General features: G+C 41.0%; 3 protein-coding genes across 3 annotated transcripts in view; all 3 read left to right on the forward strand.

Annotated features, from left to right (window-relative positions):
• The first annotated feature begins 525 nt into the window (after positions 1–525).
• LOC116424600 (cilia- and flagella-associated protein 69) lies at positions 526–2,565 on the forward strand. The gene is made up of 5 exons (XM_031971203.2): positions 526–646; positions 821–1,114; positions 1,253–1,685; positions 1,756–1,996; positions 2,091–2,565. Exons 1-5 carry the CDS (start codon positions 620–622, stop codon positions 2,467–2,469), a joined length of 1,374 nt encoding a protein of 457 aa, XP_031827063.2. The 5' UTR covers positions 526–619; the 3' UTR covers positions 2,470–2,565.
• Positions 2,566–2,951: 386 nt separating this feature from the next.
• LOC116424681 (cilia- and flagella-associated protein 69) lies at positions 2,952–4,605 on the forward strand (the record flags this gene model as incomplete). Its single annotated transcript, XM_031971398.2, has 5 exons — positions 2,952–3,163; positions 3,231–3,526; positions 3,647–3,861; positions 3,924–4,355; positions 4,423–4,605. Coding segments are annotated over 5 exons (1,338 nt in total), but the record flags the coding sequence as incomplete, so codon positions are not given.
• A 478-nt stretch (positions 4,606–5,083) lies between these two features.
• The window catches only part of l(1)G0289 (plexin domain containing lethal (1) G0289), a 35,756-nt gene continuing 26,190 nt past the window's right edge, over positions 5,084–14,649 (forward strand). Inside the window, exon 1 of the mRNA XM_031971231.2 lies at positions 5,084–5,772. Coding sequence (XP_031827091.1) covers positions 5,652–5,772 — 121 coding nt within the window. The 5' untranslated portion in view covers positions 5,084–5,651. The remainder of the gene's footprint in view (positions 5,773–14,649) is intronic.

Here is a 14,649-nt window from a genome sequence, read left to right on the forward strand (position 1 = left end):
TTCGAAAAATGAACACGTTCTACGAGACTGTCGATATCTTCACTCGTTGCCAGTAACTGATGTGGGGTTTGAACAATAATCATTTTTGGACCTCGTGAAAGATGAAATTCGCACACATACGGTAAAAAAAATTCAAGTAAATCGAAGAACACAAGCACACACCTTGCTTCAATCGGCAGCGTCGGCGACTGTTGCAAACTCTCTCCTGCACGTGCAAGAACGTCACAACACATCTAAAGAAATCGTGTGTATGTAACAATCCGACAGCGGTCGACCTTTTATTGCTGGTATTTCCTGTTACACCATATGCAGGTAATACGATGTCTCGTTCAATTTCTTCGTGCTCTATTCTAATAAATCCTTGCCAGATATCCGTACTGTAAAATATAACGTAAAAAGCGATTTCGACTGGAAATTTTTGAATTAAATTAAAGCAACATTAAGTCGGCGCTACTTTTTGTTTGAACGCCATCTGTGTGATACCATTCGGGAATAGTACTGCAGATGGCACCACTCGGTTGGCGGATGATTTTCTTCGTGTTTTGTCCGGCATATTTTAATCTGATTTTAGCGAGGTCGAAATACCGCTGCAATTGTATTCAATTGTTTGTCGTCAATTATGTATGACACATTCAACAAAGTCAAGGTGAGAAGTTTATTAATAATTCCAACCGCATTTGAATCCAGTTACGATCGTTTAATTGTCTCGTAAAAAGTTCATTTCCGAATCGTAAATGAAACAGTACACTGTATAAGGTACTATATTTTATGGGCATCTGAACATTTATTATGTTTATGAGATAATGTTATTTAAAAATAGATATCCGAAATGGATACTGAGCGAAATGAAACTAAAGAGCAACCTTGTGATAAACTGGGTGCCGACGATGTGTGGAAGGACTTCAATTGTCCAAAATACGTTTCTCGTATTTGCCCTAAAACTAATAAATTGCCTGCGAAAATATTTGATTTTATCAAACCACCCGAAACTGATTTAAATTACACTTTGCAAAAATTGGATGAACTTATATTGGATCCTGTAACAAAGGACAGTTCACCGCGCATTTGCAGGCTCTTGTATCAATATTTTCATCAAACTGGAGATAATGGTTATGTATCCTTCCGTGGATAAATTTTTTAATTTAAAACATTGAATTTCTAATGGTAAATTCATTTTCTATGAATATATACGTCTATAGGTACTTGTCATTTTTTTAATAATTTAAGAAAGTTTCCTTAAAAGTATTTCTAGAAAATAAAAGATTTGCCAAAAATAATGAGGATATTAGAGTTTTTGACTCAAAATGTTAAATCATTTAAAGACTATAAACCACATCTTGATCAAATGTTGGATCTTTGTCAGTTACCACCTTTGTTAGACAAATCTTCTGAAGTTTTATTAAACAATAATATATTGGAACAATATTTTACGTTACTGGGACATTTACTTATTGTTTTGCCACATAAGGAACAAGTGTTGAAGGTTTATAAAGCGCTTCATTGCTTGTTATTAAAAAGAGATGCCTCAAATGTAACAGCAATTAAAATTAAACACTGTCATAAAGTTGTAGAAAAGTCAGAACTGCCATTGAAAGTAGTCAAATCATTGCAATCTTCCCTACCAGAAATGTATGAAAAAATTTTAGAATTGGTTTTTCTACTCTCTTCTATTTCTTACACATGCTGTAAGTACTAAAAATAAAACAAAAGTAAAAAAATATGGTCATTAAAATTCTTCTATATTATTCATTAAAGCTCATAAAATGTTGAAAGTTGGTGTACTCAATATAATACTTGTTAGAATGGATCTTCCTTATGCAACACAATTACGTTGCACACGTCCACCCGATTCATTATTAACAAGAACTGAATATCCTGAGGACACAACCCTTTTAATAATGAACACTTTGTGGAATTTAATGAAATCCATTCTTCCTCCTAAAATAGTGCCTGCTACATTGAAGACAGCATTATCTTGTGCACATTGTGCATTATGGTAAAGTCTTCAAAAAATGTAATATAATAGTGCTAATTGCTTAATACACATTTTCAAGTAGACTAGTAATATAAATTTAATTTAAATTATACAGGGGTTTATCTTATACATTTGAGAAACAAATATTCTACAGCAGATATCAAAATATCAGCATAAAAATCAGGAATGAAATTGCAGTCATTATTCTTTCAATCTTACTTACTTTTCCTTCTTGGAATTTTATTAGTAGTGGCATAGCAGATAAAGTTATTAAGTTCTTAATAGCTGTGGAAACTGGTTCTGTAAGAGTATTTTCAGAAACAATAGAATTTGGCAGAACCAATGAAGATTTGTTCTTTCAAAAAATTTTATTTCTAATTGTCATGCATATGTCTCAAATTGATGCATGTATTTCTGTAATTATTTCATTAACTTTTAATCCATACTATATTGTAAAAAATAGCTATTTCTTGGTGTCCTTTTCGTATAGTTGATGGTACATAGAAAGTTAATGAAAACAATACTTCAACTTGTAAATCCTGATATTCAGCATTCAAAAATTACTTGGAGTGCATCTCAATTTTGGAACTTATGGGTGTATGCTATTAATTCTGTGTCTGTGTTAGCACCTAAAATGCCAAAAGATTTTGTAACATATAATGGCACAATTAGGTATTTGAAGTTTAATAAGGAAAATAATTAAAATTTTCATCTATTCATACTATAAAATATTCTAATATTTTCGTAGATTATTGATGTTAATAGATTGGAGTTTAACTACACAGTTTGATATAGATACTGTAACACATTGTATGAGAACAGTCTGTTCAATTGTTTTAAGTGACAATACTTTCTTATTAGAAAATCTTAGAGAGCACGGAACAACAGTATCATTAATTAGTAATTAGTAATTTAAATTTATACTAACTTCTATTTATAATTATTTGCACATTACATAATAATCTTATTTTAACACCTTATAGAATTGATTAATTATATTTTAACTTTTCGTAAAATTGCAATGAAGGAACAAAGAATTTTAACACTAGTGTTAATTTCAATTGAGAGGCTTTTAAAGAAGCAAACCTTTTATCAAGAAATGTATGGAGATCAAAGTATTGCATTTGTTTTGGAACTTCTTTTCAGATGTCTGTATCAAAAAGATACAGAAATTCAGGTAGATCAATGGTATGTTCATTCACATTATTGCATATAGGATTTTTTTAAATTATTATGCTATAAAGGGTTTTGGTAGCCTTTTGGTAGCATTAGGTTCATACATTTGGGAGTGTATAGTGTCTTGCCCTCCAAATCTTGAGAAATTTATGGAAACTGGAGCAGTCTATGTTATACTTGATATCATTGAAATTGTCCCATACCCATCTCAGTGTCTGTTTCTTAATATTTTAACTGATATGTGTGACAATTTTTTCTGTGGGCCTTATTTATGTACTTGGAGAGGAATTAACAAGAAAACAGGATTAATGTCCTTGTTAGCAACAATATGGAGGGAAGAAGAAATCCGGCTTGAAGTTAAAAGATGTCCAGATGGTTCTGTCATAGGCAAATTACAACTTTATATCATTTCTTGTTAACAAAATTAGATTTCTACAGGTAATTAAGCAGGGATTAAATAGATAATATTAAACAAAGTATTTATTTGTTCATCAGATGAGGAATCTCCTTCTATGGGCAAGAAACAATGGGTAGAAACTTTTCAAACAAAGTTGTTTGGACACGTTAGTCCAGCAATAAATGACATGATTGGTTCAGTTAGAGCAAAAATATATAGTATTAGGAAAATTATTGAAAGGGATAATGAAAGATATGAAATGGCCAAGAAACATTACAAAATATTATATTTTGACCTTCCAATAGAGGACAGAGTGAGTGTTTTCTAGGCAGTTTGTTGAAACATGATTATTACATAACAAGGATACTTTTTCAGATCACAATATCTGCCATAGATTTGTATTTTAAATTGAAGTTAGGTCAAGTATGGGTAGAACTTGATATGTACTTTGAACAAATTGGTATCACTCCACTTGGTATGGATGGACAGGCAATATTTTTGATGACACAAAGATATCATTCATGGGGAATATTGTTGAAAGAAAGACAGAACAAAATAATCCAATCCATAAAAAGGGATGAAGATATACAAGAAAAAGATGAATATGCTAGAATTCGAGATTCTAAGTTAATTCTGTCCTTGAATGCATTTGATGAATTAGATTATATATATAGAACAACGAATAGAGAATATATGATAAAGAAAAAGAATGAACAAACAGATCAAGTCCATTCAGCTCTGAATTTTCAATCAAAGAAAAATCACGAACACAATCACAGAACGTTTATGGCTAAAGTCCATTTCACCGTAAATATGAATTATTAATGATCAAACGTAAAAATTTCAATTATCCTTCTTTAAACATTTTTTACAGGCAATATTTGATCAATACGTCACATTCAGAAATCTAACGTCCGATTCAAATTTTGGCCAAATGAAGGTTCTTCCTGTTTCGCCTTGCGAATCTCATATTTTCGACGAAACAGATTCTTCTGAAATTACATCTTTGTCAAGCGATAAATTTTCCAAACTAGAAGAATTCAACCAAGAAATATAGTCGAAACAAACTAAATTCATTCTTTATCCTATTTCGTAAACGTAGAAGCCTACATTACCGGTAAAAATAATAAACTTATTTATTTATCTTACGTCGAGGATATAAATTTAAATAAAATTCTAATTTATCCTATGTATTACTAGTTGAACAAACGCGACACGTCAGCTTCATTAACACTTTATTACGATTATTAACTTATTTCTCGAAATATCTACGCAAGATGTTAATGTAAATGAAAGTGTATTGAAAAGAAAGTAATTTAATGCTGTTTCGAATGATTCGCTTTTCGATCGATATAACAAAATATCCCGATTGTACTTTTCAGTAAATTCTATGAAAAACGTTGTCTTATTTGAAATATATTCAAAGCGTACACCGTGTCAGCAGTGATTTGATTGGCTCGGTGGTTATCTTGAGTCGAGATTCTTTCAATCATCTAGATAACCTAACGGAAACTCCCCCAGGAGAGCGGCCGAGGAACAACGCGACGGGGGCGATGAGCCAGTGAGAGCCAACATGCCGTTCCCGCCGCAAGCGATCGTTGTCGTCGTTCTCGCCCGTCCGGTACCGGTTTAAAGACGCGTCGGAACAAAGTTCTCCTTGTTGCGTGCAGTTCGTGGTTCGGTATCGTGAAACAAAACCGAAAATTGGTCGCGCGTACCACGTTGAAATTCTTGCCGCCACTCGAATCGTTTTGTGGTGACGTTTGTGAACACCTTGGCTGAACTTTCTTGCTTACTCTTGTGAAAGAAAGAAACTCGTTAACCCGTTTCCGGTCGATTCGGATTTTCCTATACATCCATTCCGTTCCTCTTGTTTTTCGTCGGCGGCATCGTGTTTCTTTGACAATCTGTGCGTCTTTGCCTATCGTTCCCGTTCCATCCCGTCTCTCTACGTCGTTTCTCCGTGCCCCCCTCTTCCCGATCATCTTTCCGTCATCGTCTTGCGAGTCGCGCGCGAGGCAGACGAGATACGATACGAACGGCCGCGCACGGATTTATATATTCCGTGTACCGCAGCTACGAGAGTTTAGCAACTACGTAAATATGGCGTGTGAACGGTGGTGCTTTAACCGTGGCTGTGACGGAGCTATCCGAGGATGGCCTTGCGTCCTGTTGCTGCTGGCATTCTACGTGTTCCAACCGAGCATCGCGGCCAACGAGTTCAGTGAGTCTTTTCTCGAATCAACTTGTTGCACCCTGGACGCGTTCCCTAACGCCGCGACACGGTCTCAGGGATGCCTCTCTTTTTCTCCCTTTCTCTCTCCCTTTTTTACTCTTTTTCTCTCTTGCTCTCTCACTCTCTCTCTCTTTTTCTCCCTTTTTCTCCCTTTTTCTCCCTTTTTCTCCCTTTTTCTCCTGGCCTTTCTACGGAAAAAGACTGTGACGAACGCGTGACAGAGAGACATGGTGCCAACGGATCAAAAGAAAATGGTCAGGCAAGACGAAAAGGGGAAGGAAGAGAGAAGAAGTTCATTGTCGAAAGACCAAGCGAGAGAGAAACGTGCGCCTCTTCTGACTCTTCTCTTCTATAGCGTGACCATCTTTTTTCACTTTCTCGTACCGTGAACTATAACATTTTTATTTTTCTAAAAATATCTGCTTTCCATAGACATTCCAATCCAAGTGGTATTTCAATACGCGAACGGTTAAACCGTTCTAACTCTTTCCGTTTTATGAATTTCATCTCGAGAATTATCGAGATGCTCAGTCTACGTGAAATTAGCTTCGATTCATCGAAAGTTCAGAGGGTTCCTCTTGAACCCTCGAACGAGTCTCCTATCTCTGTTCGAAAAAGGACATTGTATATTTAAAGATGCTCGGTAATTTACGCTGGTAAAAGCCTATCTCCTCAGCGATATCTTAATGGATTATCATTCGGACCGGTTACAGAAGTGCCTTCTTACGATGTCATCTTAACCAGTTGGTTTGTTTTATTCAACTTCTGTTCAAACTGGTATCTCCCTTCTCCTTCTCTCTTCTGTGTCTCGAACTTTCCTGTTTACGTCACACCTGCAAATCTCGCCCGATAAACATAATCGGTTTTAGCATATTAGCTGTATTTGAAAACGCAAATGTATCCGTTGGCATCGGTTATACAGAGTGGTTTATCGCAATGGTACCGTCGAACGAGCGTCGACAATTTTCCGAAGTCTCGTTTCTAATTTGATATTGCGCGAAAAATACAAGCTAGGTTATGTACAACATTTCTCGAGACACGCGTGGTAGGTGGTCCGCCTTGACTGTTCGCGTTGTCCCGGTTAATTTGTACCTTATAGAAAAGATATTGTTTTCGTAAATCGGTTCGTAGGCGTGGGTTCCCGAGGCAGATCGAAACTACGAGCTCGCGACACGTTATTCCTTCCCGTTTGTCATTCCATGTTTAGCGTTCGATCGCTGGCGTCGCTGATTTTTCGAAGTCGTTAACCTTTCCCGGCTTACGTTCGCCCTCCCCCCTTCCGGCTATCGAGAAAATACGAGCGTCCGATCCTTTTCTCGGAATACGTCGCGATACTTTCTATTTCAACAGGAACGCGTGCTTTTACGAGAGCTGTATCGCCACGAGGAGGCCCCTAGTGGGGAGGATTTCGATTTAGCGACAATAATAATAACAACCGTAGCAAGTGCAACCATTCACTTGTGTTGGCACGCGTTCACGCGATCCAGTCATCGAGGAGGGATAAGCTCCTCTGTTCGACATTATTCAGTCTCTGTTATATGGCCGATTTTACGAACCCCGATGCTCGCACGAGCGCAAATAAACACGAAAGAAAAGCATAATAATCGATCTGTTTGCTTTTCTTGCGCCATATTTGTGCGCGTGTATCCGAAAGACGCATGGAGTTCCCGAGATGACGGATCGAGAGATCACCATCGGGTGGCTCGTTATATTTTTAAACGATTTCTTTCGTCCTCGGGCTTTCGACGAAGAAAATACCTATAGCTATTACGCTGTTTATGCGGACTGGCCAGGTTTCGTTTATCTCGCGTTCCGCTCGATCTCCGAGACGGTTAATGCGTCGTAACGCGAGTACCGCATTCGAACAATCTTTTTCTCGTTGTTTTCGTTAGGGAGTCGAATCGTGCACTGGGATTCCTCGTTGTCGCGCACTGCGATAGGACGCAATTGCTGCTCGAGCTAGAAATTAAGTTACCATGGTATTACTTTTTTCGCGGTAATTATGATTGCGGTTCGATTCGTTTTCTAAGGCCGTGTCATAATTGCTCGGCATTATCGCCTTCGCCTCGTCGCAAAGGAAGCCTGAATAGAGTGACGCATAGCACAATAATGTTCAAGGTCGTTCCTCCTCCGACCACGAAAGAAGATAAAGGGCCTCCTACGTGTTCGGAGGGGCAACCTTGGACAGTATTCGGCGGATAGTCGAATTCAGAGCCAGTTTTATATATCACGAATCATCTTTGTAAAATGCTAACGCAACTGGTTTTCTCTTAAGATAGGATTATAAACGAAAACTGAGTTCAACGGACGCGGCTTGGTTCGTTGGCGAAGGACGAGGAGGATATGATCGAATTAAATGGAATTTCCAGAGCGATCACGACATGATCCAATGTTAAACGAAAAAGTGCGTCACCGTGACACGTATAACGGCTCCGTCGTTGTTTATCCTTCGACGGCTGTCGCATCTTATTAAATGATGCATGACTAATTATCACGAGATCGTACGAAGCATTCAATTACGGACACGGGATCGAAAAAAACAAATACACACGTGTGCGACGCCGCGCACGATACACGAAACAGAACGGAATAGCAATTAACAAATTACGCAACAGATCCTGCGGCTCGCCGGCGCAACGAGAAATGCTCAAAGTTTCTACGCCAATTTATGCCCCTAAAACTTCCAATAAAGAGAAACGAAATTCAACGCGAGAGCCGGACACCCGGGGTTTCCACGTGTTGCGCGCCATTAAGCTCGCCGCGGCCTCGATTTTTCTGGATCAGAGAAGTCCATCAAACCGCGCCGCGTGCAGCGACGTTAAACTTTACAGGATCAACGTTACGCGTTCGCATTTTACTCGATTTAACTCGGACGCGACGCTTTCCCGAGCTTCCGTGCTGAAACGATCGGCATCACCTTCGCGTGACTTCGCCATTTTCAGATCTAACGCATTGCAGTCTAGTTGACTTTCCAAAATTTCTCTATAGAAACCCCAAGAGAGCATCAGTCGAGACTTCGATCACTCGTAACTTGGTTTGCGTATTACTGGAACAATCTCTTTAGAAATTTCTTGGAGAAGGATCTATTATTTGTTCCATAATTTTAACCCATCCGGTAGTTCTGGTGTTAGACACTGCAACTATGTACGAAATCATTGCTTTATTCTTGTTTTAGTAGTTTCTGTGGATATTCATGTTTCGCTTTTTCTTGAGAAGCATTCAGGATTTCGAATGGAACGCATCGTTGATCGGTAGAATGGCGTTACGCGGAAAGTACTATCGGAGTGTTAGCATAGGAGCCACGTAATGGGCGCCACAGGCGCCGACCACGCTACCTTTCTTTCTTCGTATTTTCCCTTGAATGACACGTCATTTTCCGCAAGAATCATTTTCTTCCTCGCTCGGACCGCGAATCGTACAGGAGCACCGCGAAAACAGGAAAAATTGGGAAAGCACTCAGCAGGGATCGCATTAAAATACCATTAGTCATACGACCTCGCGTTCCCAGCGAGTCGAACCTTGGGTTTTTCACGTTCGATGGGATTGTTATTCACGGTTTTAAGCCTGATCCCCACTGCCACCTCTAATGCTCTCTTGTTTCCACGCCACACCGCTGGTACTTAACATTTTTTAGCGAATTCTTTCCTACAAGTGAATTCAACGAACTTCGGAGATTAGAAAATAAATTCAGTGTACCCTTAATCGCAACGAAGCGTCGTTTAGAGAAGAAATCTCCGCGAGAACGCGTGCTTCGTCCTGTTTCTTTTGAACAGCCTGTATCAACGAGGCACGTCCACGAAAGCCTGAATCGATTCGATAGTTAGCGGTAACGACCATATTTCGAAACGTTTTTTTTCTCACGCGAGTGAACAAGGAATACGGTGCTCGTCTGCTGACTCGGACTAGAAAAAAAATCGATGGACGGTTCTATAGGTATGAAGAGGGTAAAAGGGAGAGAGGAGGTCAAGCTACTGTTGCGTACGTGCTTTTCAGTAATAACGTGTCCCCATTCAAGCGTCGCAACGCTTACGTCCTGTTGCGCCGGAAAGGTCAATGAATGTCCAAAGCTGCGATCCATGGTTCCTGCGTTGCAAGATGGCTGCAAACTCTTAATACATCCTGATCAAAGTATCGGGAAGCTGTCACTGAAAAGCGCGAACAGTTTCATCGGCGAACAAAGTTAGGGTTCCCAAAGATAGTGGACATTTTAACTATTGGTACAACTGCATATTCGATTCGATGATGCATCATTGATACACTCTGGTCCTGTTTTACATTTTGCTCTAAGGATGCAAACGTAATACCTGCTTCGACTAAGGGATTACGATTTATGCCCATTACAAAAACAGTGTCTATGTCGACACTGCAGGTATTACGAGACAGCGAACAGCGATAGGTAGCTAACTGCAGCAAATGTGATCGGATGGTTACCGTGGAGGCGGGGGACCATCTGCATAATATTTTTCACAACGCTAGGATCCGGGGAACGGATCGAAAAGTAACGTAAACTGGATCGTGACGGAGCGGACGGTGTGGTAACCGGCGTCGCATCGGATCGTATCGGTTCACACGTTCCTGAAACGATGCACGATCGGTCGGTTGCCCCATCGGTCCATTTCGATTTCTCCCTTTCGTGCCCTGCAGAGCCGAAAGTGCAGATGAAATGCAAGCCCTATCTATTCTCTCGAAAGCGTCTAATAGAAAAGAAACTCCGATACCGGAGTCAGTAAATTTCACTTAAGGCAGCGAGTGCGCGTTGAACTTGATTCTATTTCTGCTCAAGAGCGTGGAACAAGTGTGCTCCAGGAAAGAAACGCGTAGGGTCGCGAGTTTCGTTTCGAGTGGGCTTTCGCGAACAATAAGCGCGCTCGTTAGGCGGCACGATCCCGGTCCCAGCAGTCCCAGTCGAGGCAGGGACCACTCGCTCGGAACAAGTCGAAACAAGTCGAAACCGTCCGCGACAATGGGCTGCGAAGCGCGAGGCACTCCGTGAGCCTCACACCTCCGATAGGAAAACCGGGATTGCGCTTTCCAAGCGTGTCCCTCCTGCCATTCGACCGCGACGCGATTGTTCGATTCAAGGCTGCGCGGGGCCAATTAAGCGACAATGAAGGAGCTTCCCCCTCGGTGCGCGTCACCCCTTATCGCGCGACCAGTTTGTTGCGAATAGACGGCGGATTTTACGCGTTTACGGGAAACTCGAGAGCGCGGAGCATACTGGAGATATATATAGGAATTTCACCCTTTGCACTCGATAGTTTTTCAAGTATTCAGCATTTCCTCGTGAGAAATGATCTAGCGAGAAAAGATACAAGTTATTTGAAATTAAACGAATAATCGTAACAGAGATGTCGAAATGTTCGTTTCGACGACTCGAAGCGAAGGATCCGTGGTAAAGAATTTTAAGCAGCCTGTCGCGAAGTAACTTTTTTATTACCGTCTGTTTTCGAGTTAACGGCCTGATAGACTTGAATATAAAGTTCGATGGCGCCGAGGCACTTCCGGTGCTGGGATACTCTTCGCGTAATGAAACAACGACCGAGCAACAGGAAACACGCGTATCGGTATTGATTATTTTCCGTTTCTTTAAAGATAGTCAGGAGGAAATAAGCACTTTGAACGTGGTACGTGATAAATGTTCCTTCCAGAGAGCAACCTACGATAGTTTTGCTTTCAAATGGATATCTAGCGTCAAACTGTTACAAGTTATTATCGCGAGTAGAATATCTTAGAATATTTGTTTCTCGGGAGTGAATAATAGACATTAGGTCTGAGCGACAATTAGATCAAAACTCTCCTTCGCTTTACATGAAAAATGTAGAGATCTTTCCGATCCGATCGAAACTCCTTTTGAGGCTTCAATTTGACAGCAATAGGTTTCATTTCTATTTTATTCGTGTACGATTCTCCTTTTCGTCTATGTACCGCGTTACACACCTGGCGTGTAATTCGTTTAGGCTGACAGTCAGGAAGGTTCAACGTTCGCCTCGAATTAGTCCTTCGGATTGACGCCTGCGCTATTTCCGTCTGGCACGGACTAAAAATAGGGAACATCTGTACTTGTTGGCACTAGGCGCGCTTGTATTCTTACGTCCACCGGCGAATGGTGGCCAACTCCTTAGCCCAGATCCCGTTCCCGTAATCCTCGCCGCCTTCGAACAAACGACCCCATTCAGATCCCTGTCTGTTCGACTGCACCTTGGAAAAACCATCCGAAACAGGCTCGAGAAAGCTCGAAGAAGCAACTGAGACGCAGCTCGCATCCTTCCCCATTTCTCTGAAATTAATATCGAACCGAAGCGGATCGAAATTAATCTCTAGCAGCGGATTGCTGCCTCATGGTATTTTAGTAAATAAGATAGACACCGCGCTGATAATTCTATTTACTGCCACAAGATAAAGAAAAGATCTTATACAATACCGGGGCGAGTGAAATAAATATTCTCATTCGCTGGTCAGGGCTGCGAGATTGTCCAAATTGCAGTATTTCCATTCGGAGTTCAGTCTCACACTATTTTCAACAGAAAAAATAATGTAAAAATTGTCATACTCCTTTGCGAAGACAATGGATTTCAGATTCCAGTTTTCTCAAGATGAATTCTAATCTCTTTAATGAAGCTTCGAGATCGGAGAGAAAATGAGAAAGATTTGACACTTCGATTAAAACCCCGGAGAATATTCACGGCAGCACGAGCGTTATTCGAACGAATGCCGTTCGAAATACCGTGCTCTAGTTTCCGCGATATAAAATTGAATTCGCGAGATCGCTTCCGCGCGTGTCTGTGTGTTGTCTTAGTCGGAGGTTCTGCAGACGCTGTTTACGTTCCGTCGCGGATTTGTATGTTCAACCAGTCAATGTTTTCTGGTTACGATAATATACTCGCCGCGTGGCGGGAAACCTGTTGATCCGAGGGAAAAAAGGGGCGATATCGATCGTTTTTCTTCGCTCATTCGTGCGGGAATAAGTTCCTCTCCCGCGACATTCAGACGGTCAACAATTAACAGTAGAATTGCCAACGAAACGATCCGTTTCAGAATGTTCGTTTCACAATTGTTGAAACTGCAGAGACGCATTTGAGAGAAATTGGAAAGTACACTCGTGTATCGTAAAATAAAACTATAAATAACCCACTCGAATTGCTCAATATTTCTACTATCAAGATCGTGATTGGATAACCGAAGACGCGCCTTCGTCGATATTAAAGAACGACTCGTTTGCCTCTGGAAATTCTTGACCTTGGCCGTCGCTGATAAGCCTAATCAGTTTCTCGCGCGGGTGCGGGCGACGTAGCTCGACGCCATGTTCTCTAATGAAACAAGAGTATCTCTCGATTAATAAGGGAGATGATAAAAGACAGAGTAAATGCAATGCAGTCGAATTCAAGGTTGGTTGCAGCATGGTTCGAACTATTGAAATTTTTCTAAAATTCAAACGAGACAGGATATTTTGGATCAATTTCACGACAAAAATTTAACGAACCTTTGAACTTTCGACTCGCCGACAGTGAATTCCCACGTTATAAAACGATGCCACGGTTAATCAAAGCACCGAGCACCTAATATTATTCGCTAGAGGCTAATCTTATCTCGCTACCGCTGTGTAATACAAATTCTCCGCATAAATAAACAGCTGACGCGCGATTCGAGCAGGAACACGCTGACGCCTCGTTGTTTACAGTTTCTTTGATAGTCCAGCATCCGGATCCCTTTACACTAAATAAACCCCGGTCTCGATGGTTCGTTCCGTGTACTCTGCCCTCTATCACCCCGTCCCATCGACGAGTACAGATAAAAATTGATTCGAAAGAATGCCTCGCCACGAAGGAAGACGAGTCTCCCTTCGAACATTCGCAACCTAACAATAGAATAAATTACACAATTGTTTCTCTAAAAAAAGAACAAAACGACGTTCAAATCACCTTGCTCACGAACTCTCGAGACATGGAACTATATAAGGATACGAAATTGTTCATAATTTCGATCGTCACTTTATTCCAAAGTCTCCGTACTCCCTCGAGCAGCTAAAGATCCGATTAGTTCGAGCAAACACGTTGAACGTCTAACCGAATCGTTCACCAATCGCCTGTGAACGAATGATTGTTGCCGTTGAACGGGTAAATCAATTGGCTACGATCGGCACAAATCATCCGCCAGCCATGGTACACTTGCCGCGGTGTCTTCTTTCGCGATCGGTACAGTGTTCCAGTGAGTAGCGTAACACAGAGCGCTCGTATCGAGAGAACACGAAGATGCGTACCACGCGGCCGCACGTATCCGGTTTCTGCGACGTATATCGCGTTCAATATACCTGTAAAGGCCTCTACACATCGCGGTACGCGTCGACACCAGGTTTCATGGAACCAACCAAGCTTCGGCTTGGCTCGATTCTCTTTAATTTATCGTACGACACCTACTCTTTTGGAAACGTCTTCGCTTCCAACTCCAATCCTAGCTTCGAGGAAAGTATCGAATCGAAAGCACATTAAGCCTACATTTAGAGTCTCGGGAATCCGAACCATTGGCCTATTTTGTGATTGGAAACGCTCGAAATTCAGATAAAAGGATAGATAGAGATGAAATCTGATCGATCAAACTCGCATTTCTCAGCCTAATTATCGCGCAATCTCCCAACAATATTTTGAGATGTGTACCGAGAAAGCCAGGTATCGACATATGTATCAGCAACGCGTATCATAATGTGTATAAGCCTTAACACGCGACATAATCCTATATCGTGTTCCCCTGGGGCTATCGGTGCAACGCACGTTACGAATACCCGCAACAGACGCGCCACGGAGGCCTGGCCTCTTAAGCCGCTTCCTTTGGTAAGTCTACACCTTCGCCACATGCCGTCGTCGTCGTCGT

Source organism: Nomia melanderi, chromosome 5 (assembly GCF_051020985.1).
Source record: "Nomia melanderi isolate GNS246 chromosome 5, iyNomMela1, whole genome shotgun sequence".
In the NCBI taxonomy this organism is placed as follows: Eukaryota; Metazoa; Arthropoda; class Insecta; order Hymenoptera; family Halictidae; genus Nomia; species Nomia melanderi.